General features: G+C 42.6%; 8 protein-coding genes across 8 annotated transcripts; 4 read left to right on the top strand and 4 right to left on the bottom strand.

Moving 5' to 3' along the window:
* The first annotated feature begins 383 nt into the window (after positions 1–383).
* On the top strand, positions 384–2,333 carry K450DRAFT_233837 (uncharacterized protein). The gene is made up of 7 exons (XM_051587819.1): positions 384–471; positions 539–709; positions 779–923; positions 1,002–1,256; positions 1,318–1,455; positions 1,527–1,596; positions 1,657–2,333. The coding sequence occupies exons 1-7, from the start codon at positions 416–418 to the stop codon at positions 2,166–2,168; spliced, it is 1,347 nt and encodes a 448-aa protein (XP_051446248.1). The 5' UTR covers positions 384–415; the 3' UTR covers positions 2,169–2,333.
* On the bottom strand, positions 2,255–4,725 carry K450DRAFT_233828 (uncharacterized protein). The gene is made up of 7 exons (XM_051587818.1): positions 4,561–4,725; positions 4,359–4,484; positions 4,247–4,299; positions 3,462–4,178; positions 3,216–3,395; positions 2,774–3,141; positions 2,255–2,702 (listed from the first exon to the last, which is right to left on the bottom strand). The coding sequence occupies exons 1-7, from the start codon at positions 4,718–4,720 to the stop codon at positions 2,342–2,344; spliced, it is 1,965 nt and encodes a 654-aa protein (XP_051446247.1). The 5' UTR covers positions 4,721–4,725; the 3' UTR covers positions 2,255–2,341.
* A 2,146-nt stretch (positions 4,726–6,871) lies between these two features.
* K450DRAFT_233819 (uncharacterized protein) lies at positions 6,872–8,528 on the top strand. The gene is made up of 8 exons (XM_051587817.1): positions 6,872–7,144; positions 7,224–7,303; positions 7,366–7,567; positions 7,637–7,738; positions 7,807–7,892; positions 7,955–8,133; positions 8,212–8,296; positions 8,365–8,528. The coding sequence occupies exons 1-8, from the start codon at positions 6,941–6,943 to the stop codon at positions 8,402–8,404; spliced, it is 978 nt and encodes a 325-aa protein (XP_051446246.1). The 5' UTR covers positions 6,872–6,940; the 3' UTR covers positions 8,405–8,528.
* A 239-nt stretch (positions 8,529–8,767) lies between these two features.
* K450DRAFT_233815 (uncharacterized protein) lies at positions 8,768–11,422 on the bottom strand. Its single transcript, XM_051587816.1, has 9 exons — positions 11,129–11,422; positions 11,014–11,051; positions 10,765–10,935; positions 10,602–10,684; positions 10,402–10,478; positions 9,891–10,333; positions 9,546–9,822; positions 9,449–9,478; positions 8,768–9,378 (listed from the first exon to the last, which is right to left on the bottom strand). Exons 1-9 carry the CDS (start codon positions 11,385–11,387, stop codon positions 9,020–9,022), a joined length of 1,737 nt encoding a protein of 578 aa, XP_051446245.1. The 5' UTR covers positions 11,388–11,422; the 3' UTR covers positions 8,768–9,019.
* A 586-nt stretch (positions 11,423–12,008) lies between these two features.
* On the top strand, positions 12,009–13,669 carry K450DRAFT_233810 (uncharacterized protein). The gene is made up of 4 exons (XM_051587815.1): positions 12,009–12,379; positions 12,457–12,665; positions 12,732–13,185; positions 13,282–13,669. Exons 1-4 carry the CDS (start codon positions 12,211–12,213, stop codon positions 13,359–13,361), a joined length of 912 nt encoding a protein of 303 aa, XP_051446244.1. The 5' UTR covers positions 12,009–12,210; the 3' UTR covers positions 13,362–13,669.
* K450DRAFT_233804 (uncharacterized protein) lies at positions 13,325–14,864 on the bottom strand. Its single transcript, XM_051587814.1, has 4 exons — positions 14,208–14,864; positions 13,853–14,133; positions 13,688–13,787; positions 13,325–13,632 (listed from the first exon to the last, which is right to left on the bottom strand). The coding sequence occupies exons 1-4, from the start codon at positions 14,553–14,555 to the stop codon at positions 13,441–13,443; spliced, it is 921 nt and encodes a 306-aa protein (XP_051446243.1). The 5' UTR covers positions 14,556–14,864; the 3' UTR covers positions 13,325–13,440.
* On the bottom strand, positions 14,828–18,243 carry K450DRAFT_233782 (uncharacterized protein). Its single transcript, XM_051587813.1, has 9 exons — positions 17,206–18,243; positions 16,996–17,142; positions 16,783–16,902; positions 16,225–16,713; positions 16,087–16,155; positions 15,945–16,026; positions 15,724–15,878; positions 15,055–15,647; positions 14,828–14,981 (listed from the first exon to the last, which is right to left on the bottom strand). The coding sequence occupies exons 1-8, from the start codon at positions 18,133–18,135 to the stop codon at positions 15,174–15,176; spliced, it is 2,466 nt and encodes an 821-aa protein (XP_051446242.1). The 5' UTR covers positions 18,136–18,243; the 3' UTR covers positions 14,828–14,981; positions 15,055–15,173.
* A 1,607-nt stretch (positions 18,244–19,850) lies between these two features.
* On the top strand, positions 19,851–22,386 carry K450DRAFT_233776 (uncharacterized protein). Its single transcript, XM_051587812.1, has 3 exons — positions 19,851–20,226; positions 20,291–21,946; positions 22,024–22,386. Exons 1-3 carry the CDS (start codon positions 19,941–19,943, stop codon positions 22,251–22,253), a joined length of 2,172 nt encoding a protein of 723 aa, XP_051446241.1. The 5' UTR covers positions 19,851–19,940; the 3' UTR covers positions 22,254–22,386.
* The last annotated feature ends 31 nt before the right edge of the window (positions 22,387–22,417 follow it).

Here is a 22,417-nt window from a genome sequence, read left to right as displayed (position 1 = left end):
CAATGAGCACTCCTTCCTACTGGACGAAAATGAACAAGAAAGTATAAAGCGAACCATTACGCGGCAGAGACGTTCAGTTTGCTCTGTTGAGACTATGCAGACTATTGATGAAGAGACTGAGACGGAAAATCACAACCTTCTCGCAAAAGAATAGTGAAATCAAGACTTTCTCCTAGTATTTACACCAGCACTGGTATGCTTAGTATAAATGACATTGAAAATCCAATCGTTTCTCTAAAAAATTATATATCGTTATCCTTTGGCTTGACCATTATAAACTGATTCTGAACCGATAATGCCATGTTGAGTGTCGGAAGGGAAAGAGTGCAACACTTCCCAAGATTTTTTTGGGGACGCGAAGGGGAAAAAAAAAAATTATCGAACGCCGGGTGCAACTACGAACCTCTAACGAAACATGAGAACAAGTCCGTGGATTCAGGAATCTGTTAATTGCAAGGATCCTGAGGAACGGTAAGCAGCATTGACACAGGCTTATACTTGAACTGACACTGGATTCTGAAGAATGCTTGAATTGCAGTTTGTCAAAGGAAATTCAAGAATTCATAACCTACATTCAGCCTACAAAAAAGGAAGCGCAATTACGGAACGAAGCTTTGAGCCAAGTGACTAAGATAGTCAAAGAAGAGTTTCCTAGTAGTTCCATTCATGCTTACGGCTCTATCATTACTGGACTGGAACTACCTTGTAGGTATGGAAGTCATCGCCGTATAATATGCATTTGCCTATGTACAATAGTTGACCTCAATGCCTGATTTAGCGACGTCGATATATGCGTAAAAATCCCACGCGAAATGTCTACCGACACTATAGCGTTCAGTCTACGCCAGCTCCGTAAAGCTATGCTGAAAAAGAGATTAACGACGTACGCGAGAACCAATGTGGTAGCAAGACCTAACATGAAAGTAAGACAAACCTAAAACAAAATGTATAGCTTTTTCTATCTGAAAACCTCTCTGACCTCGACAATCCGTATACCATAGGTACCAGTATTTGCCCTCTCTCTGAACGATTCCGATATTGAAGTTGATATATGCATCAACAACGATGCACCGAGTACGGCGACCACTATAAAGTGGCTGGAGGAGTATTCATTGCTTAAACCTTTATTTCTGGTATTAAAACACGGGTTGTCAAGCTTGATGTTAGACAACCATCCAACATTTTATATGATGGATACTAAGCGAAATGGGATGGCCAGTTTCACTTTGATCTGCCTCATCGTTCGCTTTTTTCAGGTAATCAGGCAGGTTGATTTTTATTGATATAATGCGTATTTAGTTTATAACATCTCCACAGATGGAAGAAGACAAAGGCGTGAAGATAGAAGATTTATCTTTAGGAAATACGCTTCTTAGAATCCTCAAGTATTGGTCTGAATTCGACTTTGTTCATACTGGCATATTCTTAAAGAACAAGGGTGGCTTTTTCAAAAAGGTAAGAGCTTGTACACCCAATGAGGAACTGTTATCCCTTTTTGACCATTCCATTACTGCTTTGCTTCGTAGGATACCAAGTCCACGAATAGTCCTTTGAAGAACCCAGAAGTTATAGCTGTTGAGGATCCTGACAATGAAGGTGGGTGGAATTGAACAGTTGCAATGAAGTATATGCTACCGAAGACTAAGAGCTATCCAGATGTCAATGTCGCTAGATCAAGTACGAAGATAGACAAGATTATAAGTGGTCTCAAGAAGGCGTATCAATTGCTAGATGAACGCTTGAAGACTTCAGAGCAAGATTCTCTTTTATCATCGTTCATACTGCTTCCAGCCAACGTCGGCGATCAGCGACCCTGTGGTAAACAATATGTATTAGAAGGTCTGGGAAATTTTCATTTGAGCAACTCACGGCCCTCCCGTATGGCGATAAGGCATGCACTGAACAAAGAAGATAAGAGGAAAGGATATTCTGGAAAGAGAGGCAGATATGAAGATGAATCTGGAAGGAGGAGCAGACATGAAGATGATTCTGGAAGGAGAAGCAGATATGAAGATAGACCTGGCAAGAAAGGAAACTATGATGGCCACTCGAATCACAATGGAAAACGAAAGAGACAATTCCAGTCAGACCCAGCTGAATCCTCGACGTCGAAAAATTCCAAAAGATACAAGCATGCTGTTTCACGTTATAACAAAAACCGGCCATGATCCGTGTTTATACACCTTTCAATTGGCACAAAAAAAAAGTGAATGCCTTTATGCAGTTTCTGGATATACATTATACATTTGATTTGCTTCGACTTGCTTCTATATCACTCCCATCACTTCATACTCGTAACAATTGTAAATCTACCATTTCATATCATTCATACTGACAGTGATTACTGACCGTTGGCTGCACCAGCCATTAGTCCAAGAGCTTGAACAATGTCTTCACTGTTTTCCACATGCCAATTGGCCAATGTCTTCTTATCTGAAGGACCCACAGTAATTGCGTAACATGAATCGCCCACGGGGGAAGCACACAGAGCTCGGAACATGTCTTCATCTGTCTTGTCGTCGCCAGCGCACGCGATAAAATCAACTTCTGGGCTTAATGCCAATAATCTCTTGACAATTTCTCCCTTGTTGATGGCCAATGGACGGACTTCCAGATTTTTTTTGCCAACCATGACTTCGACGGGTAACTTCGACAAAAGAGCGTTTTCCAAATGGTTTTGGCACTCTTGAGCCTGGAACAATCTATTAAATGAGAGATGAGTATTAGTACAGCATGCGGAAGCTAACCACGATATAAAGGCTTGATAAGTTACCCGTATTGTGGATCAGCTAGTCTGTAATGCCAGGTAATAGAAGATTTTTTGTGCTCCACAAAACTTCCCTGTGTACGCTCAGTGTAGTAATCAAAAATCTTCAGCACGTCATTCTTCCATGACATGTCAACGTCTTCCAGCATGTTGATCCAATTATCAGAATTAGGTTGTTTCATAAAACAGCCGTGTTCAGCGCTGAATCCGAGGTTGCGAATACCTCCTAGCCATTTCTCAAGAAACTCCTGGTCTCTACCAGAAATCACCCATATCTCATTTTTAGGGTCATCGCACAAAATCTGAAGGTATTCAGACATGTCCTTGGGTGGCAAAGCGGCAGATGGGACTGATACGATAGGGGTCAATGTACCCTATTATTGCAGAGAGGTAAGCTTGGAAATATTTGAAATGCTGGTCATTTTAATTCTGGTTATATTGAACTTACATCGTAGTCAAAAAACATGATCCTCTTGTTAGCCTTATCGTAATCAGCCTTCAACTTTTGATAGTCCAACAATGGGGTTCTGCTGAATTGGAAGGGTTGTTCCCGAATGACCTGGAGCTGCTTAACAAAGGTCTGGGCCCAGAATTCAGACGTGTTGTTCTTAACATGATCAAACAATTGCTGAAATAAAGCGATGTGGTTAGTATCGTGGATTACATTTTAGGTGAACAAAGATTGGGTGCTCACAGTATGACGGGTTATCTTGTCTTCTAGCGGCATGGACAATGCGGTGTCTATAGCCTTTGCAACGCCAGCAAAATTCCAAGGATTAACCATCATGGCAGCACTCAAACTGCCGGCCATTCCTGTAAATTCCGAAAGGATCAGTGGGCTCTTGCGCTCCTGCTGGCACATAATGTACTCTAAGCTTGTGGTGTTCATTCCATCACGAACACTAGTGATCAAAGCAAGATCAGCCACCGATAGCAGCGCATAATATTGGTCAGGATCAACATCTTGATGATAGTAGTGGATGGGAAGAAATTCAAAGGATCCGTAAGTGTTGTTTATATGACTGACTTGATCAGAGATCTTGGATTCCAATCCCGAGTTGTTGGAGTGAGTTGGGGTGGTGACTTGGATCAGCACAACCTTGTCTCTCCATTGAGGGTACATTTCCAAAAATTTCTCAAAGGCAGAGAGCTTTTGAATCACTCCTTTGGTAACATCCAACTTATCACGTCCTACGATGATCTTCTTTCCCTTGTAGGTCTCACGGATAGACTCTACCTTTGCAATCACACCAGGGGAATTTCTTAGGACATCGACATGCTGAGCATTGATCCCTATGGGAATGGTACAAACGGAGGCGATGTGACCAGCAGCGTTGACTCCCAAAGGAGTAGATTCGTGGCCAAGCACACGAGTGCAGGAGGAAATAAAGTGCCTTGCGTATGAAAACGTCTTTGAAAAAACCGTATGAGTTTGCGCAACTAATTTTGCAATAGTACACCCGTCAACAATGAAATCACCTGAAATCCAATCAAATCAGCACCTAGAAGGCCGGTCAGGATTTGTTTGCGAGCTAATTTCCCACGGTTAGATCAAACGTCAAAGCTGTCTACGGAGGTTCTTTTAACTTACTGGACAAACAACGGAAGAGTTCCGAACTAGGAAAGGGAACGTGAAAGAACAGCCCGATGGGAGCCTCTGGAACGAGGGCACGTAGTAATTCTGGCACTAATAGCAAGTGATAGTCTTGGATCCAGACTAACGATGTAGAACGGACAGGTTAGTGAGGTAAATAAAAAAAGACCATGCGGTCTGTCAGATCCTATATACGCACTCTTGTCTCCTTGACGATATTGGGAAGCGATGCACTGTGCGAATTGTGTGTTTACAGCGACATAATCCTCCCAGTTGACTTTCTCTTCTCTGCCATCAGAGGCTTTGCTCCAGGTCAGGTAGTGGAAAAGTGGCCAAAGTGCTGTTGAGAGAATTTTCATAAGACTCAAAAATTATAATAGCATTCATAAAAAAAGGTGGTCATACTCGATTTGCAGTATCCTTCATAATGATTGTGCGATTGTTTCTTGTCCAAAAAAATAGGCACAATGCTCTTCTCTTCAAGTAGCTTCGTCAAGGTTTTCTTGTCATCATCATGGATGTCATTCACAACGCGCTTGGTGTGCTGCTCATGAATATTGCCGGTCCAACCAATGTGAATTGATTCTCTTTCTTGTGAAACACTCTGGATACCGGAGTACATTGCAGAATGGCCTCGGCGATGAACGAATAGCCATTGTTCCTTTGCGGAGTTGGCCTCAACCGAGATTTCTGTCGTATCCTGTTTACCCCGTGGGGGAGTACCGGGGGGCGATGGAAGAGCCTCGGCGACAACCATAAATTCTTTTTGTTTTCGAATAATATTGAATGGAATTTGATGCGTAACATGAATGATTCTGCCATCGGAATTGATCCCTTTTGCGGACAAGGGCAAAAACTTGGCGACTCTGTCGGGCGTCAGTTTTGTAGTAGCAGCAGCAGAAGATCCTTCAACTGACCCATAAATTTGTTGATTATCGGTGCTCATTTCTTATGATTTTCTTTGCGTGGTAATAATTGAGCCCGAGAAAATGAAGAAGAGAAGAGAGAAGAGATGGAGATCAGGTGTGTCGATCTATTAAAATACTGGGTAACATCAACTTCTTCTGATACACCATCAACAAAGGTCCACTGGTTAAACGAAATAATGGTGATGATGTGTATGTTTTTTTTACGGAATAGTAGCAGCAACAGTCTGATGTGATAGATAGTGCTCATCTGATCTTGGACCCCAATATTATATTCAAACAGTGGTTACACTCTGCTGACACTGCATTTGTGTTTCCCTTTATTCCAGTACTCCACGTGCCAAAAATCATATCGATTAAAAAAAAAACGGTACACATCTCCAAGATTGTGCTTTCTCTAATCGATACCACTCCCTGGCTCGACTCCAAATTTTAGTAATCGATAAATTCTTCCTCCACTTTGGTCCCTACTATCGGCTTATGACCACAAAGTGGTTCGTGAGCCACATGACAATTGATCACTAAAAACTCAAAGTTCTCCGCCCGCTCACACGAAAAAAGTAAAATGAAGTCCACATAAATAATAAATATATGTGTTCGTATTTGATATTGGACTTGGACATCCGAAGCAAAATTCAATCAAAAGAAATATTGAGAATACAATCCTGTGATCATTGAGCTTTCTAAGTATCTCACGGGTTACGATGCACGGGTTCCAATTGGATTGCGTGTGGAACAAGGCAAACAAACCAAGAATGGGCGGATCTGATTGAGCTTACATTGGTCGGTTTACCTTTGACTAAAAAGAGACACTTTGCAGCATTATCGATCGGTAATAACAAGGGACTGTAGGCTGGTCGTAGCGTTACGCGGGAGATGATCTCCTTACTCGACTTGAAATTTTCTTCGCGCATCGTGTTTTGACCCGTGAGTTCAGTTAGACCATCATACCAGGGTCATGCCGACAAACCGTAATACTATGATCGGCATCTAACATAACTTTGGAGCGAGAATTTACCAAGTAATCGATCTAGTTTAAATTGCATAGCCACACCGTGCAAACAATTTGATACTCGTGTGAGCTCATAGTCATTTGATATACAACATTGAGTAAGGTTGAAGAAGGAATATTTGACTGCAAAGGATTCAACATGGCGCAGCGACTGAGATATGCAACAATTGCTTTGCAAACCATTGTGCTCTTCGTTCTACACATAAAAGATATATATTCATGCTACTTCTTTGTTATATCACTTCGAGCATACACGAATGTGGGTGCTAAATTGAGATTATATTGGCTGCTGGGGGTTCGCCATATAGAGATTATTTCTTACACCAACATCTGAGAAAATCAATCAGCGGCATGATCTATAGTTTGGAATTAGATTTCAACTCAGGCGACATTCATCCAGAATGTGGCTCGCCTGAAAAACAAGCCATTGAAGTACAGTGTCCAACTACTATGTCCCATGACAAACCTTTTGTTTTGGGCTTATTACAGTTCAATCTGCAAGGAATATTTCTTTTCGAAACCCTATTTTTTAACATGTTCATACTTGAATTTTTGTTCTTGCAACGCTCATCAAACGGTTCTCCTTGCCATATGATTGATTGATTGTTCTGAGTGAGATTTATAAGTGGGTCGCTGATTTTATGATACTTGTCAATATTGTGAAGAAACGTGACATGACTCGCGGTGATCTGACTTTGACAATTTTCCACAAATTCGTTATACTGAAGCCGGAAAAAGCTGTAATCGCGAAACAAATCTCAGACGGAATGCCAAAGGAGGTACCGACCTTTGCAGACGATGAGCGTGTTCTTTGCTATCATGGTCCAATGCTGTATGAAGCCAAGGTGAGAATCACAGAAACGAGCCGAGTCATACGAAATACGTTACGATCGCGACGGCTGACTTGCAACATTGCCAAACTAGGTATTGAAAAGCGCTAATGTGGACGAAGAGGGAAGACATGGACCGCATTATTTCGTCCATTATAGAAGATGGAAGCAGACGTGAGTTAGCATTTGAAGAACTGTTATGGAGGCATATTCGCGACTAACAGCGTTTTGGATAGCTGGGATGAGTGGGTGCCTGAAGATCGCGTATTGAAGTGGACGGAGACGAATCTGCAGAAACAGACACAGTTGAAAGAGGCACATAACAGAAAGAAGCCAGCACGGTCATCAACTTCAACATCCATTACAACAGAAAAGTCGCATGACGGCGAATCGCGAGGTAGAAAGCGAGCCAGGGACTCGAGTCTTGACAAGGCGAAGGTACGCGGTCACAAATGCATGAGGATTTTGACACGATATGTTAAGAAAGTGTTAACGTATGGATTGCAGGAGGAGGAATTGATGAACAAGGTAGAAGTCAAGTTGGATATTCCGGAGCAGCTCAAAGGTTTCTTGGTGGATGATTGGGAGAATGTTACAAAAACCCAAAAGGTGTGTGCAGTTTAAAGACTATCTCTCCCTTTACCATAATGTTTAGTACTAACCAAACCGTCATCTAGCTCATACCCCTTCCACGAAAACCTAATGTATCGGACATCTTGGAAGACTACTTGGATCATGCTATGAAAGCTAGCAAGCGTAATGGGTATGAACTTTCAATGATACGTGATAGCATCAAGGTGCATTGCCACTAACCGGAATAATCAGAGCGACCGATGAGCTGTTAACTGAAGTGGTTCGTGGTATCAAGCTGTACTTCAACAAAACATTAGAAGATTCCCTTCTTTATCGATCTGAACGAAAGCAACATGCAGATATCATGGCGAAAAATGATTCTGCTTTACCTTCAGACATTTATGGCGTAGAGCACTTCTTGCGATTATTCGGTAAACATCGGCTCTTTCTATGCCTCCAGGCACTCACTCTGATGACTGCATTACTGACTTCTTCGTTCTAAAACTCAGTGCAAATGCCTCGCTTAATTGCTAACAGCAACGTAGATCCTGATTCTGCTCTTATGCTGAGAGACTATCTTCTTGATGTGTTAAGGTACGATATCGCTAATTCTAAATATTACGATGAAAATAATGGATCGCATTGACCATTTTCATATGCAGCTTCATACAACAAGAACAGAACCGACTGTTCACCGTGTAGATTCAACACACATGTACATATTTGACGTTTGGTTTACTGTATTGTGCGTACTGTAATTTTGTTTTCAAAAAGCCTTGTAATAAAGAGTGCTGGAGCGATAGCACGAAAATAATTGAGACTCTCCCTTTCCTGTGGTTAGATGCGTAACTCCTTTGCCGATGCAGGACCTTTGCAAACCCTGCTTTTACCTGCCGCGATGACATCGTTATCGAAAAGGCCAATGGTATTGTAATCAGCGTATGCATACATTTACAGACAGGCGTATTTGTATCATGCACGTCATATCTCTTGACCCGATGCACAGCATACACTGCTTTCATTGCACTTCCCACACTAATTACAGCAGACATGCCATATTTGTATTGCCGTCGCTTGCGATAGGCAGCATATCATGTTTTATTCCATACTAGAACACATGGTGACAACCATATATTGTGGATATGAAGTTAAGATATCCAGACTACAGTAGTATAATATTGAGAAGAAAGAGGCGAATAAAGAATAGGTAAACATAGGTATGGGCAGGTTGGCAGCTCGCACCCGTAATAAAGAAGAATAAAAAAAAAAGGGGGGGGGGGAACTGATGTCAGGAAGTTATAATCGATATAGGCTAACTTATTCCAAATCATCTCTTTCCTGTTTGACTGCAGCAGTTGGTGGGGCATCATGCTCATGGACTTGCGCTTGGATGTGGTCCATAAGCTCAGCATCATGTACGGCTGATTTATCACCGAATACTTGATCCATATCTTCCAAACTTCTTCCCTTGGTTTCAGGAACGAAGAATAATACCCAGAAGAACATTATCACAGTGAATGCAGCAAAGAATACATAAGTTCCAAATCGTAATGAGGCAATCATAGGTGGTGTGATGAGACCTATTATGAAGTTGCACATCCAATTGGCTGATGTGGTTACCGACATAGCCTTTGCACGGATTCGTAATGGGAAAATTTCACTGGGATATACCCATCCTGCAATATAGGCCGTGATGTTAAAGAACAGTTTCCCTCGCAGCCACAAAATATGATATTTTTCTCTTACCAATAGGTCCCCAAGAGTAGGCAAAATTGGCTGTAACATTAATGAGTATACCATGTTACAAAATAAAGATTTGAATTCAAGTCCAGCATTGACTTACCAATGAAGAAGTAGACAAAAGCGACAGCAACCCAACCTGCAGTAGTGTGAGCTTGCCAGTCGTTCTCGAAGAGGCCGACAATGATGGCAATAATAATGTGAGAAATGGCCATGAAGAAAGCACCAACCAGTAGAGCTTTTCGTCGGCCGAACTGGTCGAGGAATAGGACAGCTGGGATAGTGCATACAACGTTTACGACACCAACGATGCCAGTAGCAAGGAGAGGCACGGCTGTACCAGTCAAACCAATAGATTGGAAAATGGTGGGTGCATAGTACTAACGATGGGGCAAATTATGAGTAAGCAATGCTATTCATTTAACATGAGCAGTCGAACAAAACGTACAATGATAGCATTGATTCCAGTAAATTGCTGGAAAAATTGTAGAGCACATCCCAGCCATAATCTCTTGAAGATGCCTTTTCTGAATAAGTCACGGTAGCCACCAAGACCAATCATGAATCGACCCTTTGCACCATTGTTGATATGCTGAGGGTACTTTTCTCTTTCGATTTGACGATCAAATTCAACTGTAGCCTTGATTTCTCTCCACTCTTCTTCAACGATCGGATTATCAGGAGGCAAACGTCGAAGGCGACTGAGTACCCTTAAAGCATCTTCCTCTCTGTTTTGCGACATCAACCATCTTGGCGAGAATGGGAAGAAGAGGATGCCCACACCGAGGATCAATCCAATGATGAGCTGTAAAGCGAGAGGAAGTCTCCATTGGACATCGCTGTCAATCGTACTTGTACCATAGTCAATCCAGAAGGAGATCAAGATACCAACTGAACAGAAAGAGTTAGACGATGAGCAACATCGCTGGGATAATTTAGGTAAGGCATAAGCAACGTACCAGTGATAGCAAATTGTTGTAGGGCAACGAGAGAACCACGGATTTCAGGAGGGCTGATCTCGCTTTGGTACAGTGGGCTAAAGCAGGTAAGGTCAAAGTTAGTAAGGGGTCTGGGCGAAAAGGAAGCCACATGTTTCAAAACATGGAATTTGTGGGGTAAAAAACGCCAAACGTAGTTGGGGACAAAATGGTGGACTTACACGACCATACTCAAGATACCGATAGACAAGCCACATACGAAACGACCACCGAACAAAAAGCTGATGTTTTGAGCTCCAGCTTGCTGTGGGAACAATAAATGCATAATGTTTCATAAATGAGGAAGTTGTCCAAGTCGATCAATTTTATGTGTTCGAGACATACCAAAGAAGCGCCCAATAAGAAGATGACGGTTCCAAGAACTATAGTAAATTTTCGGCCAATCTTGTCTGCAAAGTACCCGGCAAACCAAGCGCCTGCCCAACATCCCAATTCTAAGATGGCCACGACAAAGCCTTTCTCAGTAGGATTCAATGGGAACGTCGCCATAAAGTGCTTTTAAAAAAAGAAATTGATTGAATATCGGGATCGAACATTTTACGAAAGGAATTGATATCAGATAGCATCACTTACAGGCATAACCAACACTCCAGAGATTACTCCTTGATCATCTGTATATCGACATATGCGATGCCAGGATAAGCATGCATGTATACCAGCTCACATAAATGCACAAGTTATAACTTACATCCGAACAGGAGACCTCCGAGCGATGCAAAGACTGCAGTAGCGAACACGAAAGGATTGGCTAGGAGACCTTTCAGTCCCCCAGACCCTTCCATTTCTTCAACAGTAGGCTTGTGGTGATCAATGTGAGATGTTTCTGCTCTATCGTCGAGCTTGCTGCCCTCTGTCACAGTAGTATGTTGAACGGTGTGCTTTTCATCACCCACAGAATTAGAGCGTTCATCACCCATAGAATTAGAGCGTTCCGCTTCTGTATCCATGGTAAATGTTATTTTGAGACTGAATCAGATGGATGTTATTATTCTTTTCAAGTCAGGTTTTTATTACGAGCCAAATTGATCTTTATATACTGATGGCATTGTCTCATCATCAGGCAATCCAAAGCTCCCCACAGCTGCCAAATCAAGTAATTGCAAGACATAAGCGGCTCACATGTTCAATGGCACACCACTTGGGTTATATTTTGCATTGCGATGCGGATACTTGCCATTTTTCACTCATCCTAAGACAATCCCCATAACGCCATCCTTGTTCTGTTCCTGTGCAGGATGGTCTAATAATGATGTCCTTTGAAAACGCATTGATCGTCTCTACGGTCAAGAACATGACGTCAAGTTTGCACACATTTGTTTATGAGCTCGCCGATAAATAAAGGCCCTTTAGCTACCAAAAAAATACCTGTCATCACCAAAGTTGGTAGGGTCGAAATTTGGGTATGAGAAAATCTTCATTTGACGGATAATTGGATCGGCTAGAGTGGAAATACCTGTGTGAAGTGACTGAGACTTTAATGCCTGATCTCAAGTACCAGGCCGATACAAAGTTGTGGCCACACTGATATAGAAAGTCGCTTTCATCATTCATTTCAATTTATTTTTATTCCCAGTATGACACTTTCTTCATGCACGGTTTGAAATATTCTGTCCTGTGACCATCCCAAAGTGCAGGGGAGGCAAAACGCCTGATTTTTGGTCAAACCAGAGAAGCTGTCAAACCGGCAATTTTCCAACCGTCCGTGACTGTCTTTTACGACACAACATTGCTCGTTGGGTCCTCTCAACTTTTGTACCTGAGCTTCCTAACATGTTCTCTGCCATTCGAACTACCTCACAACTCACAAGCGCTTGCTTGGCCAGGAATCTTAGAATTACCAATGCTACAACACGATCATTCCACTGTTTACCTCCGAGATTCCAAGTCGCACAACCAGGAGCTGCTGCTGCTGCTGGCTCCAAAGAAAGTGCAACCAACAGTTCGTATAAATTACTTGATTCAACTTATCATGATCCCTCCAAAAAGACTCATCATAACCCGCCCATTTACAAACAGAGGCTGAACGTACTATGAAGCGTTTCTGGAAAAAGGCTTCGATTAAATTGGATGATGAAAAGTACGTCGTACAATTGGACGGTCGCAACCTTCGAACGCCTTCCAAGAACAAAATTATGTTGTCTGCTGATCGTAAGCAATTGGCCCAACTGCTTGCCGCAGAATGGGATGGTCAACTCTCGAACTTGAAGCCACACTCACTACCTTTGGTAAGATCCAGTACATGTATCATTCTGAGCATGGAGCAAACGGTTAATCATTCTGCAACCCTGTAGACATCTCTGTTGTCTCGAGCCATTGACGGTCTTGACATTGGAGCTGCAGAAGATCCCTCAATTCGCCCACAGGTCATTGATAAGTTGATGTCCTACCTTGAAACAGATACTATATGCTTCCACGAAGATTTCCCTGAAATATTGGTCCAATTGCAAGCCCAACATTGGAAGCCAATTCTTCAATGGATTGAAAAGCAATACGATGTGGAGTTAAAAGTCACTGACGGTATCTTCCAAGTGAACCAGCCGCAAGAGACAAAGGATACTTTGAGAAAGTCAGTTACTGATATGGACCCGTTGGAGCTCGCCGCATTAGAAAGAGCCGTCATCAGCAGCAAAAGTTTTTTGATCGGATTGGCACTTGTCAAGAGAGGTATCACCGTCGAGCAAGCAGCACAGGCTGCCCATGTTGAAGTCAATTCCCAAATTGATCGTTGGGGAGAAGTTGAAGACAGTAAGTTTTATTTCTTAAAATGAAATGTTGGGCTATATGTATATTTCATCGCCATGTCTCTTCTCTTTTTACTAATGGCTCTCTCGCTTTCCTTAGGCCACGATGTTGAGAAAGAATACATCCGTCAAGCATTGGGATCTGTTGCCTGTGTAGTTATGCACAACCCAAAGCCTTGAAATTCATCAAACATGTAATGTAAAAAAGAAGAAAATTATATACACATATAGAGAATTCATCATCATATATAAGAAACTTTCAGTTATGAACTTGAGCCTGATGTTGACGGCAAATGTATGATATGATATCAGACATGGAAATAACTCCATCAAGAGTGTTTTCGGGGCTGACTATCCATGCACGATGAGCTCTTTGGGTCAACAACGACTGCATCAAGTCGTTTAGTGTTATATCCTTGGGCACGGTTAAAGATTTCGACTTGCCCAGTTCCTAATCAAATGGTTACAATTTGTTCTGATCATGGTCAAGACTGCCAATACTGTACCTCTAAAAACTTAAGACAAGGAAGTGCCAAGTTATTTGGCTTGGTTAGATCAGCCGAGGGCAAATCTTCAATTGACAAGTCCGAGATAATCTTGTTGTTTCTAGGTGTACAAAGAGATGATATAAATATCGAATCACCCACAGATCATGTTTACATAAAACATACTCATCCACGATGGGAACACCAGCAACTTTGAGGTTTCCCATCTTTTTGTAGACGTTCACAGCAAGCTCATCGGGAGACGCTGTAACAACCGAAGCCGACGGTGGAAGAACTTGCAACTCCCCAATTGATTTTTTAACATCTATACCCAAAGGTTGCAGAGACTCAGGGTGCTGGTACACATAGCGGAGAATGTCCGTTTGGGTAAGCAGCCAAGGCGGAGAAACGTCCATATTGTCGACGACAAGAGAACGGTGGATGCCAGACGCGAAAGCTTGCAAAGTCTGTACATTTACATATGTATATCTTAAATTTACCATTTTGAAAAGTAGCAGTAGAGTTATTCAACTACACTCACGTCAATAAGGTCGTCGGTATCGTAAGACTTGAAGACACGATAACTCTCCATATCTCCGTCTAAACCCAGTACGTTCTCAAGCGGTTCTGCCAATTTGGCGAACTCCTCTTGGTCAAAGGAGGCCGTTTCGGAACCCTTGACTAAGTGAATCAGAATATCAAATAAATTGACAATGCTAGTGATTTGGGTACTACTGTGGGAGTACATTGGTAGCGACGTAATGCCATTTCTAGACATGACTTCAAGCGCGTCGCGGATGGATATAGTTGGTTGAACGACAATTAAAGATTTCTTTACGCCAGACAATCCTAGTTCTTTGGCTGTTGTAGTTGTTATTGATTTAGACATGGTTGCATAAAGAAGGCAAGAAACAAGCCAACGACAGGTTTTTTAATTTGGGGGGGGGGGAGAAAATGGGCCCATAAATTAACGAATATTGTTATTCCTCATCCTGCAACTCTTGGTCAGCAAGCTGCTTGGCTATCTTTAGAGCTTCAGCTTCTTGCTTTTCTGTTTCGCGTCGCTTCTCTTCTAACTTTGTCTTCTTTTCATCTTTCACCGAAACCGTGGTATCTAATGCCGATGCGTTTGGTCTAGAGGGTATATCGTCGTCATCATCATCTCCTATAGCAAATGACGGTTCTTCAACCACTTGAGGTTCAACAGTAGCCGGCTCAGCATCTTCATCCAATTGCTGTTCGGGAGCTTCAAGATATTTCTTTTCGTATTGCGATATAACCTCCGTCAGCTTATCATTAACGTTTAATAATTTGTCTGCATAGTCAAAGGAAAGTGAGTAGAACTGCTCCAAAACAAGGTCAAACTCTTCGATTGGGAACATATTTACCTAATAGACCTTCATCTGTAATTCTTGGTACAAAGGACATGATCAGTCGTTGAGATGTTTCACACTGTAAGTGAAGTCGCTGGAAGAATATGAAAAAAAAAAAAAAAATCAGCTTCCAGTTACAAAAATTGAATGGGGGTAAAATAACTTACATTAAGTGTTTCGTTGACATCAGATCTTTCGTCAGTTGGTTCAGTTGAAGTGGCATTCAACATTTCCGCTAATAAAGATTGATGATCAGAAGCTATTTCAATCTCTTTGTTCAAGGACTCTTCTTCTTTCCGCTTGGCCTCCAGCTTTTCTCGCAGCTCGTCTTCAGGAGACGGACCAGGCTTAACTTCCGCTGGGACTGGCACTCTGGAGTTGGCACCCCGGGTCACAGCAGCAAGACGCTCTTGCAGAGACAATCGTACAGTTGCCTGTGCTTTTGTTTTCGATACAACTCTTTCCACATCCTTGTGTGGAGCTACCTTCGTATCTGCTGGAGTACTTCCGTCTTCGCCATCCGTTGCGTCTGCAAAATTACGGCGGGTATTGTGGCTGCATTGTGTCAAGATATCACTTTGCAATTGGGTCAACTCTTGGTTCGCCTGCTGTGAAAGCGCAAGCCAATTTTATGAGTTAATGGCCGACTTTACGTCGATGTAACCATGACAAGCGCGCGCTTACCGAAACATCTATGTCCAAAAATGCGAGAGTGTGATTTCGTTTCATGGCCTCTGCCAAGCTGGCGTAGCCCTCTATAGTAATGAGAGGGTTGTTGCGTAAGTCAAGCCTCATTAGGGACTTGACATATGGTAAAGATTTAGAAATCTCTATAGCGTCTATATAGCAGATGGCTTGTTAATTTCTTCCATTGGATCAATTACATTTGTGCTGAAAAAACGAACCTTCTGTTTTCATGGATGTTCCCTTTAGATCGATGTCTCGTAGGGAAGGGTGGTGCTGCAATCCCAGTGACAAAGAAACAAACTATACAGATGCAAGTTAGGTGGGTGGCCACGATAACGTCGATTGCAACAGGAAACTTACCCCATCTCGAACTGGTACGCCAAGATCGTTGTTACTGATATTCAGTTTTTCCAATGCTTGATTGTATTTCTGGTAAAAAAGGATGATAGTGAGATCGAATGGACCTGAACTGTTATTCTCATCAGTAGCTTGACTTACCAAAGCATCACCAAGGTATACAACACTTCTTGCATCGATTTTGCAACCGTTCAGACCTAACTCTTTCAAACTCTGATTTCGCTTCAATGCCTGTGCTACAAACTGTATTCCTTGTCGCAAGTCGTTACCATCCAAAGCTAAGCGTTCCAAGCCATGCTGTATCGATGAGGTTGACGAAATACTTTCAGTGGAGCCAGCATAAAAGCCAAGGCTAACATAATCACGCAGCATGACCCCTATCCAGGAAGCTCCCTGATGGTTGATACGGTTATTTCGAAGAGACAGCGTTTTGAGGGAAGCAGTATTTTTGACGCCGACAGCTAAAGCTTCTAACAAAGAAGGACGGAACAAACAGGCGTCCATAATGAGGGTATCGATTCCTGCGCTGCTTTGCATTGACTTTTTGGAAATAAGACCTTGCGATATCATCTGAACAGACTTTTTATCAAAGTTATTGAGGGACAAGTTCAGCACCTGCAAGGATATTGACTGGAAAATGGACTGAGTTAGTAGCCTGTATCAAAACTCTTTACATCACGCTGTGTACACATAATATACCTCTCGCATATAGATGGCAATGTACTTGAATCCGTTCGCTTTCACTTTCTTGTTATTTGCAATATTGAGATACTTCACGCTGTCGCTTGTCAGCAAACCATTTAGCATAAGCTTAATTGTCTGTACACATCAAGAGAAATTTGATTACTACACAGACTGCCAGAAAGACGCAGGGCTGGTAATTTTTATGTGATATTATCATCACCATCATACCTCATCTTCCAAACCACAATTTTGCATTATCAGCCTCTGAAGATTATGCTCCAACGTCAAGATATCGCTGATGGGTTCTGCGGCCTCCCGATCAATCAGATAGTTGGAAAGATCCAGAGATGTCAAGTGAGACATATGGGCTTGCTCCTACGCAGATTCCATTTTAATTATCAGACAATTCAATGTTTGTTTACATCCGTCAACGCTTACCTGTAACTGGCGGACAAGAGGCTGAAACATGTGCTCATCCTTGTTACGACATGCCGTTTCATAAAATATCAGAAGATCGGTTGGTGAACAAGGTTGACCGGACGACAATGACGATACTAGACTATCGGTCCGCTTAGGAACCGGAGTTTCCTCTTCATTGGATGTAACTTCCTCGAAGGTTGTCTCGGTAAATGATTCAGTATTAGAGGTGATGTCCGTGAAATTATCGGCCGTTTCATCAATATGTTTGGAGTCGACCTCGGTTGAAACTTCCAAAGTGGCAGGATTCGCTTCCAAAGTGGCAGGAGCAACTTGATCGTCGGCGGCACCAACTTTTAGCTCGTTTGTTTCCTCAGGTTTTGGAGGATCATCAATATACTGGCGGTTATCATATGGGCGGTATTCTGTAGTCAGCTGTTGAATGGAAAACCGAACTCGTTTGAGGTCTTCTGGGTCAAGCTCAAGGTTGCTATCTTCAAAGTTTTCAGAATTGATCGAGCTAAGAGATGTAACAGAAGAGTTTTCCAAATTCATCATAGAACCCTGGGCATTGGCGGTGCGATTACTGGCGGCATTGCTGATGAATTTGCGAAAACTTGATAGTCCACCCACTAAACCTGTCTGTGGCCTACTGTCGGAAGTCTTGCCATCTTGAAGTTGGTCTGTGCCATTGCGCTTCTGCGAATCGCTCACATTGCCGTTGGTATTTGGGTTGCCAGAAAGCTTAGAGTTGAGGGTTGATATCCAGGATGTCGATGCTTGTTGTTCTCTTTGAAGAATCCGGGACCGCTGTTTGAGGATGCCTTTAGCAGGCTTGAAATTAGGATTATAGTCATAGGGTGGTTCCATGCGAGTGTGGTTCCCCGGCAAGATAAAGTCGTCTATTGTAGTGAAATGCCCAGCGGAGGTTTGACCTTCCACCTGGGACATTGGGGAAAAGTGTGCAATAAGCGAGATAAAGAGGAGCTGAGTGAAGAACTGTGACAGTAAACGGTCAGACGTGCCTCAGCCTTGCCTTGTTTCATGGCACACTTTTATTTTTATTTTTCCTTTTCCCTGCTTGGCTGGTGGTGTTTGAATTGCACAGTCGGTCCTTCTTTTTGCCCTCCACACAAGAACTCTATTACCACCTCTTTATTTTAAAAATTCACCAATCTCTGCCGCTACTATTGCTTGGTTGATTATAGTCGCACAAAGCTTGAATTTGACCTGCACCCGCCTTACTATTTAGGATTTTCCACGTGAACCGGGCTCTAATCTCGTCCACAACCTCAACGCTCATGTTGTTCCTACCCAGCGTTCTCGGACTGCGAATTCGCAAATTGCAGTACATCTGGCTGGCCAGCAAGAGCAGCTGGCTCTGGCCAATCCAAACATAGCTTGAATTTGCTTCTCGTTGAACCTATCGTCGTTCAGTGGTATCTACTCTCTTTTGCTTCTTATCAAGAGCGCGTAAGTGCTTGGAAGGCAGTTGCTCCAGCAACGGCATGACATGGCCTAAAAAAAATGCAGTAAGCTTTAGGTTACGCTACGTTACGTTTTATCAACCAAAAAAAAACACTGCGGTTCCTATTTATAAACTTTTGCAGAACTGTTGTGTAAAAGCTGTCGATACTATTAATATTGGTAACTCAATTGAACGCCAATTGCAGCCTTGGCAGTCTCACTACCACTGCATCTGCCAATTCCAATATCAGTGTTTGATAGGCACACAATGTCCGCAATTGGTGGCTTCAGAACGTTCTCTGTAATGCATGCTAAAAGTTGACTGAAATATCCAAACAATTTGCATAATGTTTGAACAGTGACAATGGCTTTGCATGATTACACCGCGCTTTTTACCGTTGGTTGAAATTGGAAACAGCTTTAAGGAGTGACCATATGGACCCCGACGTGAACACATCCATCACAAAACGGGCAGTTAAATGTGTTTTCGGCGCATTGCCAAAGTAAGCAGCAGGATATACCTAAGCGATCGTAGTTGAGACCATACCGAAATAGAGGTGTCAACGTTTACAGATTTTCGTTTGTCAGGGTCGAATGCTAATCGATGATCATTGCAAAGTGCTATATCTTGCCTAGCATTGCTTTCGATAATTTTGTCTGCCACATTATGGCCAAATAGTGGGGGTGAACGAAAAGTAAAGCTTTGCAACCAGAAAAATAGAGAACTCATCATGTATATGCACAATACACATTGCCACCACAACCAACCTTCTAACTTGCGTGTGTCCAATTAAGGAGGGCATCAATGATGCAAAGCTTAATTTCCCAATGCACTGCAGTTATCGGAAGGATCTTACAAAAAGTCTATTACAATGATGTTATTTTACATCAACTCCACCTCATACAACACGCTATTATTAACAACTTGACATTCGCCTGCCCTGGACCTACAAAAAAGGGTGTTGTGTATTTTGCGCGGAAGTTCAGGCACGTCAGATTCAGTTTATGGCTTTGACGATCACTGCAGAGTGTCCCTTTAGGAAACCCCTCCCTTGCTCTTATGATCCTTTGTACTGCTCAAAAGCCTTCCACGAAACTCCTGTTGTAGCTTTAGTGATGAGGAATATTTGGATCTAGTTGAATACGGTATCTATAGCAAATCATAATTTTGGTAATATTGTATTCTTTCTTTCCTTTGCCACACTCATTCATCTATTCTGTATTTCTACTTTTCATCCAACCAAAAAGAACGCATCGTTACGGATCGCATATTGTCATTCTGATACATCATGTTTACCAATGTCCGCACAATATGGGCTATCATCTTCTTGAAGTTATTCACGTTGGCCACAGCAACTCTTAGTCCTTGTATTGCATATAACGACAACATCATGTACTTTATTTATCCAAATTCCATAATAACATTTGATACATCTAGTAACAAAGCATCCACCCAAACCCTTTCCGCTGGACCATCCGGCGACAACGTGTGTGCTCAGCAGCCTGGGACGGATTCGGTGGTGATAGGAAAGGTTTCATCTGTTACAGATGGACAAGGTCAAAACCTAATGTTGAGTAAGTACGTACGTATATGCATAGATAGAACCATCAGCAACAACTCCTCTGATTTTCATTTTAGATCCAAACATGCCTTCTGGACAGACGCTGGCCATACTTTCACTTAGAAGTTTAACGGCATCATATGTTCCCTACACACAAACAGGCGATGCTCCATTGTTGACATGGAGCTTAGCCACACCATCTGCTACCTTTCTGAACTCCACTTGCCTGTTTTCCATAACACCGTTCAACAGTACATTTGGAGCTTTTCTTTATACGTTCAGCTCCCCAACCCTAAATCAGGGAGCTACGGTAGCATCGTACATTGTGAATACCGATGGCATTGATATGACAAGCTTAGCGCATGCTGGTATTGCGGTTGTAAATGGTAATGTGTATATTGCTGGAGGGTATGCAAGTAATGCGATATATGGCTTAAACGGCCTGTCTTTGCAAAAGATAACTATATCGGGCATGCTACCAACTGGCGCCATTTCAGCAGCAGGTTATACGGATGCTATGACAAACAAACAATTGGTGGCAATGATCAGCGCATCGGATCCCTCTATATGGATGTTTGATCCCTTCAGCAACATTCTGCAAAATTCAGCGACTGGGCCGCAAAATTTTAGTGAGCTAATACTGGGATCGACAGGACAGCAATTGCTCGCTTTTGACCCTAATTGGGGTCAGATGCAGAAGTTCTTTCCAAACAATGGTTCCTGGATTATATTGAACGCGACGGTTCCTTCTATCTCTCCTCCATCTTCTTCTTCACTTCCCACAGAACCTTGTACGCCGTTGGCACCGATGACGCAATCAGATGAAGCAATAGGAGATCCACACGCTGCAGCTAAAATAGGAGGTGCCGTTGCGGGTGGGGTTGTAGCTCTTGTGTTTCTCTCTTCTATGGTATGGTTATGTCATAGGCGAAGACGACGTGCTATCCGACCTAGTTCCAGCGATCACCCTCAACTAGACACAAGGGTCCCTACCAGCGAAACCATCGTATCCACCATGCCACCAGAGTCTAAGCCTGAAGTCAAGCGCTACAACTTCAATGCAAAAATACCAAGCTTCCGAATGCTCAATACCAGTGCCATTGCTGTATTATACCCTACTTCAGCCAAACATGCTAGTAATAATATATCTGCTAATCCCACAGCACCTGAAGGCACAATTATGTTTACCCGCTACGAACTTATACAGTCCGTCAGACTGAACTCTTTGGCGGACGGCACCGCTTTCCGTGTGGCTCGCGATGTCAAACGATTTGGCGATCTAGTCATACTGAAATTCATGATCGATCAAAATGATTTTGATAAAGACTTATCAACAACTCGTTATCTAAAATCAAGTTACGTAACGACTGCTATTGACAGCTTTGAATTGCCGAGCTCCATAACCCAGCATCGATATATATCCATTTGGCAATACCGACCGAGCCTGGCGTCTTTGATGAATGATGGTCGGCTTGAGCGCAATGATCATGCGCTATTACGGAAAAGTGCTCGTTCCCTATGTGAAGCGGTTCAGTGGATCCACAGCAAAGGGATTGTGCACTTACAACTTCAGCCTATATCTATTGTCCATGAGCGCAACAACCCATCACACTGGCTGATTACGGACTTCCAGCACGCTTGTGCCTTGACAGTTGCAGGAAATGATGTGGTGGAGCCGATAGATTGGTCGCTTACACTCAATGCGTACAGCGCACCGAACATGTTTAAAAATGGTAAGCACGTTCCACCTTTTATAGCAAGAATCTTTCCAGTATATAACCAGTGTTCCCTTTCATTGGTTATTATCTAGAGGGAAGATTGGAGATTCCTGCCACGGCTGATCTAGATATTTGGAGTTTGTGGTGTATTCTGGTCGAAATGGCGACAGGGGTAGCTCCATTTCATAATACCATGGCTGCCAAAAGGCAACAACTTGCAGTATGTCCGGATGATCCAGCAGTTCGGCGGCTTGTAAAAACTGTGTTGGACCTTATACCAACTCTTGCATCTGTCCATAGAAGACATCAAAATGTACTATAATCTCTGTATCCTGTCACACGTGCCATCATCCGCATTATGGGTGAATAAGCTATAGATGGAATAAATTTGATAACAGAATGTTGTAGTGTGCATAGGAAGGATAGTCCATACGCATATCTCGTTTCACAAAAGGATCGCTTCTCAGACTCACTTCACTAGTGTAC

This window comes from Umbelopsis ramanniana (assembly GCF_025399195.1).
Source record: "Umbelopsis ramanniana AG unplaced genomic scaffold K450scaffold_16, whole genome shotgun sequence".
Classification (NCBI taxonomy): Eukaryota; Fungi; Mucoromycota; class Umbelopsidomycetes; order Umbelopsidales; family Umbelopsidaceae; genus Umbelopsis; species Umbelopsis ramanniana.
This window is presented reverse-complemented; position numbering and strand designations above follow the sequence as displayed.

What these genes read in the sequence shown, in the direction of transcription:
- K450DRAFT_233837 (XM_051587819.1), top strand. Translation starts at nt 416, where the DNA reads ATGAGAACAAGTCCGTGGATTCAGGAATCTGTTAATTGCAAGGATCCT. An exon ending in TCATCGTTCGCTTTTTTCAG is followed by an intron (nt 1,257 to 1,317) that starts GTAATCAGGCAG and finishes ACATCTCCACAG; the next exon opens with ATGGAAGAAGACAAAGGCGT. An exon ending in TGAGGATCCTGACAATGAAG is followed by an intron (nt 1,597 to 1,656) that starts GTGGGTGGAATT and finishes AGAGCTATCCAG; the next exon opens with ATGTCAATGTCGCTAGATCA.
- K450DRAFT_233828 (XM_051587818.1), bottom strand. Translation starts at nt 4,720, where the DNA reads ATGAAAATTCTCTCAACAGCACTTTGGCCACTTTTCCACTACCTGACC. An exon ending in ATATCGTCAAGGAGACAAGA is followed by an intron (nt 4,485 to 4,560) that starts GTGCGTATATAG and finishes CTACATCGTTAG; the next exon opens with TCTGGATCCAAGACTATCAC. An exon ending in ACAAGATAACCCGTCATACT is followed by an intron (nt 3,396 to 3,461) that starts GTGAGCACCCAA and finishes GCTTTATTTCAG; the next exon opens with CAATTGTTTGATCATGTTAA.
- K450DRAFT_233819 (XM_051587817.1), top strand. Translation starts at nt 6,941, where the DNA reads ATGATACTTGTCAATATTGTGAAGAAACGTGACATGACTCGCGGTGAT. An exon ending in TATAGAAGATGGAAGCAGAC is followed by an intron (nt 7,304 to 7,365) that starts GTGAGTTAGCAT and finishes CGTTTTGGATAG; the next exon opens with CTGGGATGAGTGGGTGCCTG. An exon ending in ATGTTACAAAAACCCAAAAG is followed by an intron (nt 7,739 to 7,806) that starts GTGTGTGCAGTT and finishes ACCGTCATCTAG; the next exon opens with CTCATACCCCTTCCACGAAA.
- K450DRAFT_233815 (XM_051587816.1), bottom strand. Translation starts at nt 11,387, where the DNA reads ATGGATACAGAAGCGGAACGCTCTAATTCTATGGGTGATGAACGCTCT. An exon ending in CTGGAGTGTTGGTTATGCCT is followed by an intron (nt 10,936 to 11,013) that starts GTAAGTGATGCT and finishes TTTTTTTAAAAG; the next exon opens with CACTTTATGGCGACGTTCCC. An exon ending in TTTTGTCTACTTCTTCATTG is followed by an intron (nt 9,479 to 9,545) that starts GTAAGTCAATGC and finishes TTAATGTTACAG; the next exon opens with CCAATTTTGCCTACTCTTGG.
- K450DRAFT_233810 (XM_051587815.1), top strand. Translation starts at nt 12,211, where the DNA reads ATGTTCTCTGCCATTCGAACTACCTCACAACTCACAAGCGCTTGCTTG. An exon ending in AGCCACACTCACTACCTTTG is followed by an intron (nt 12,666 to 12,731) that starts GTAAGATCCAGT and finishes GCAACCCTGTAG; the next exon opens with ACATCTCTGTTGTCTCGAGC. An exon ending in TTGGGGAGAAGTTGAAGACA is followed by an intron (nt 13,186 to 13,281) that starts GTAAGTTTTATT and finishes CGCTTTCCTTAG; the next exon opens with GCCACGATGTTGAGAAAGAA.
- K450DRAFT_233804 (XM_051587814.1), bottom strand. Translation starts at nt 14,555, where the DNA reads ATGTCTAAATCAATAACAACTACAACAGCCAAAGAACTAGGATTGTCT. An exon ending in GGTGTTCCCATCGTGGATGA is followed by an intron (nt 13,788 to 13,852) that starts GTATGTTTTATG and finishes TTGTACACCTAG; the next exon opens with AAACAACAAGATTATCTCGG. An exon ending in CTTGTCTTAAGTTTTTAGAG is followed by an intron (nt 13,633 to 13,687) that starts GTACAGTATTGG and finishes CCATTTGATTAG; the next exon opens with GAACTGGGCAAGTCGAAATC.
- K450DRAFT_233782 (XM_051587813.1), bottom strand. Translation starts at nt 18,135, where the DNA reads ATGTCCCAGGTGGAAGGTCAAACCTCCGCTGGGCATTTCACTACAATA. An exon ending in AACATCCATGAAAACAGAAG is followed by an intron (nt 15,879 to 15,944) that starts GTTCGTTTTTTC and finishes TCTGCTATATAG; the next exon opens with ACGCTATAGAGATTTCTAAA. An exon ending in TTTTGGACATAGATGTTTCG is followed by an intron (nt 15,648 to 15,723) that starts GTAAGCGCGCGC and finishes GCGCTTTCACAG; the next exon opens with CAGGCGAACCAAGAGTTGAC.
- K450DRAFT_233776 (XM_051587812.1), top strand. Translation starts at nt 19,941, where the DNA reads ATGTTTACCAATGTCCGCACAATATGGGCTATCATCTTCTTGAAGTTA. An exon ending in AGGTCAAAACCTAATGTTGA is followed by an intron (nt 20,227 to 20,290) that starts GTAAGTACGTAC and finishes TTTTCATTTTAG; the next exon opens with ATCCAAACATGCCTTCTGGA. An exon ending in ACCGAACATGTTTAAAAATG is followed by an intron (nt 21,947 to 22,023) that starts GTAAGCACGTTC and finishes GTTATTATCTAG; the next exon opens with AGGGAAGATTGGAGATTCCT.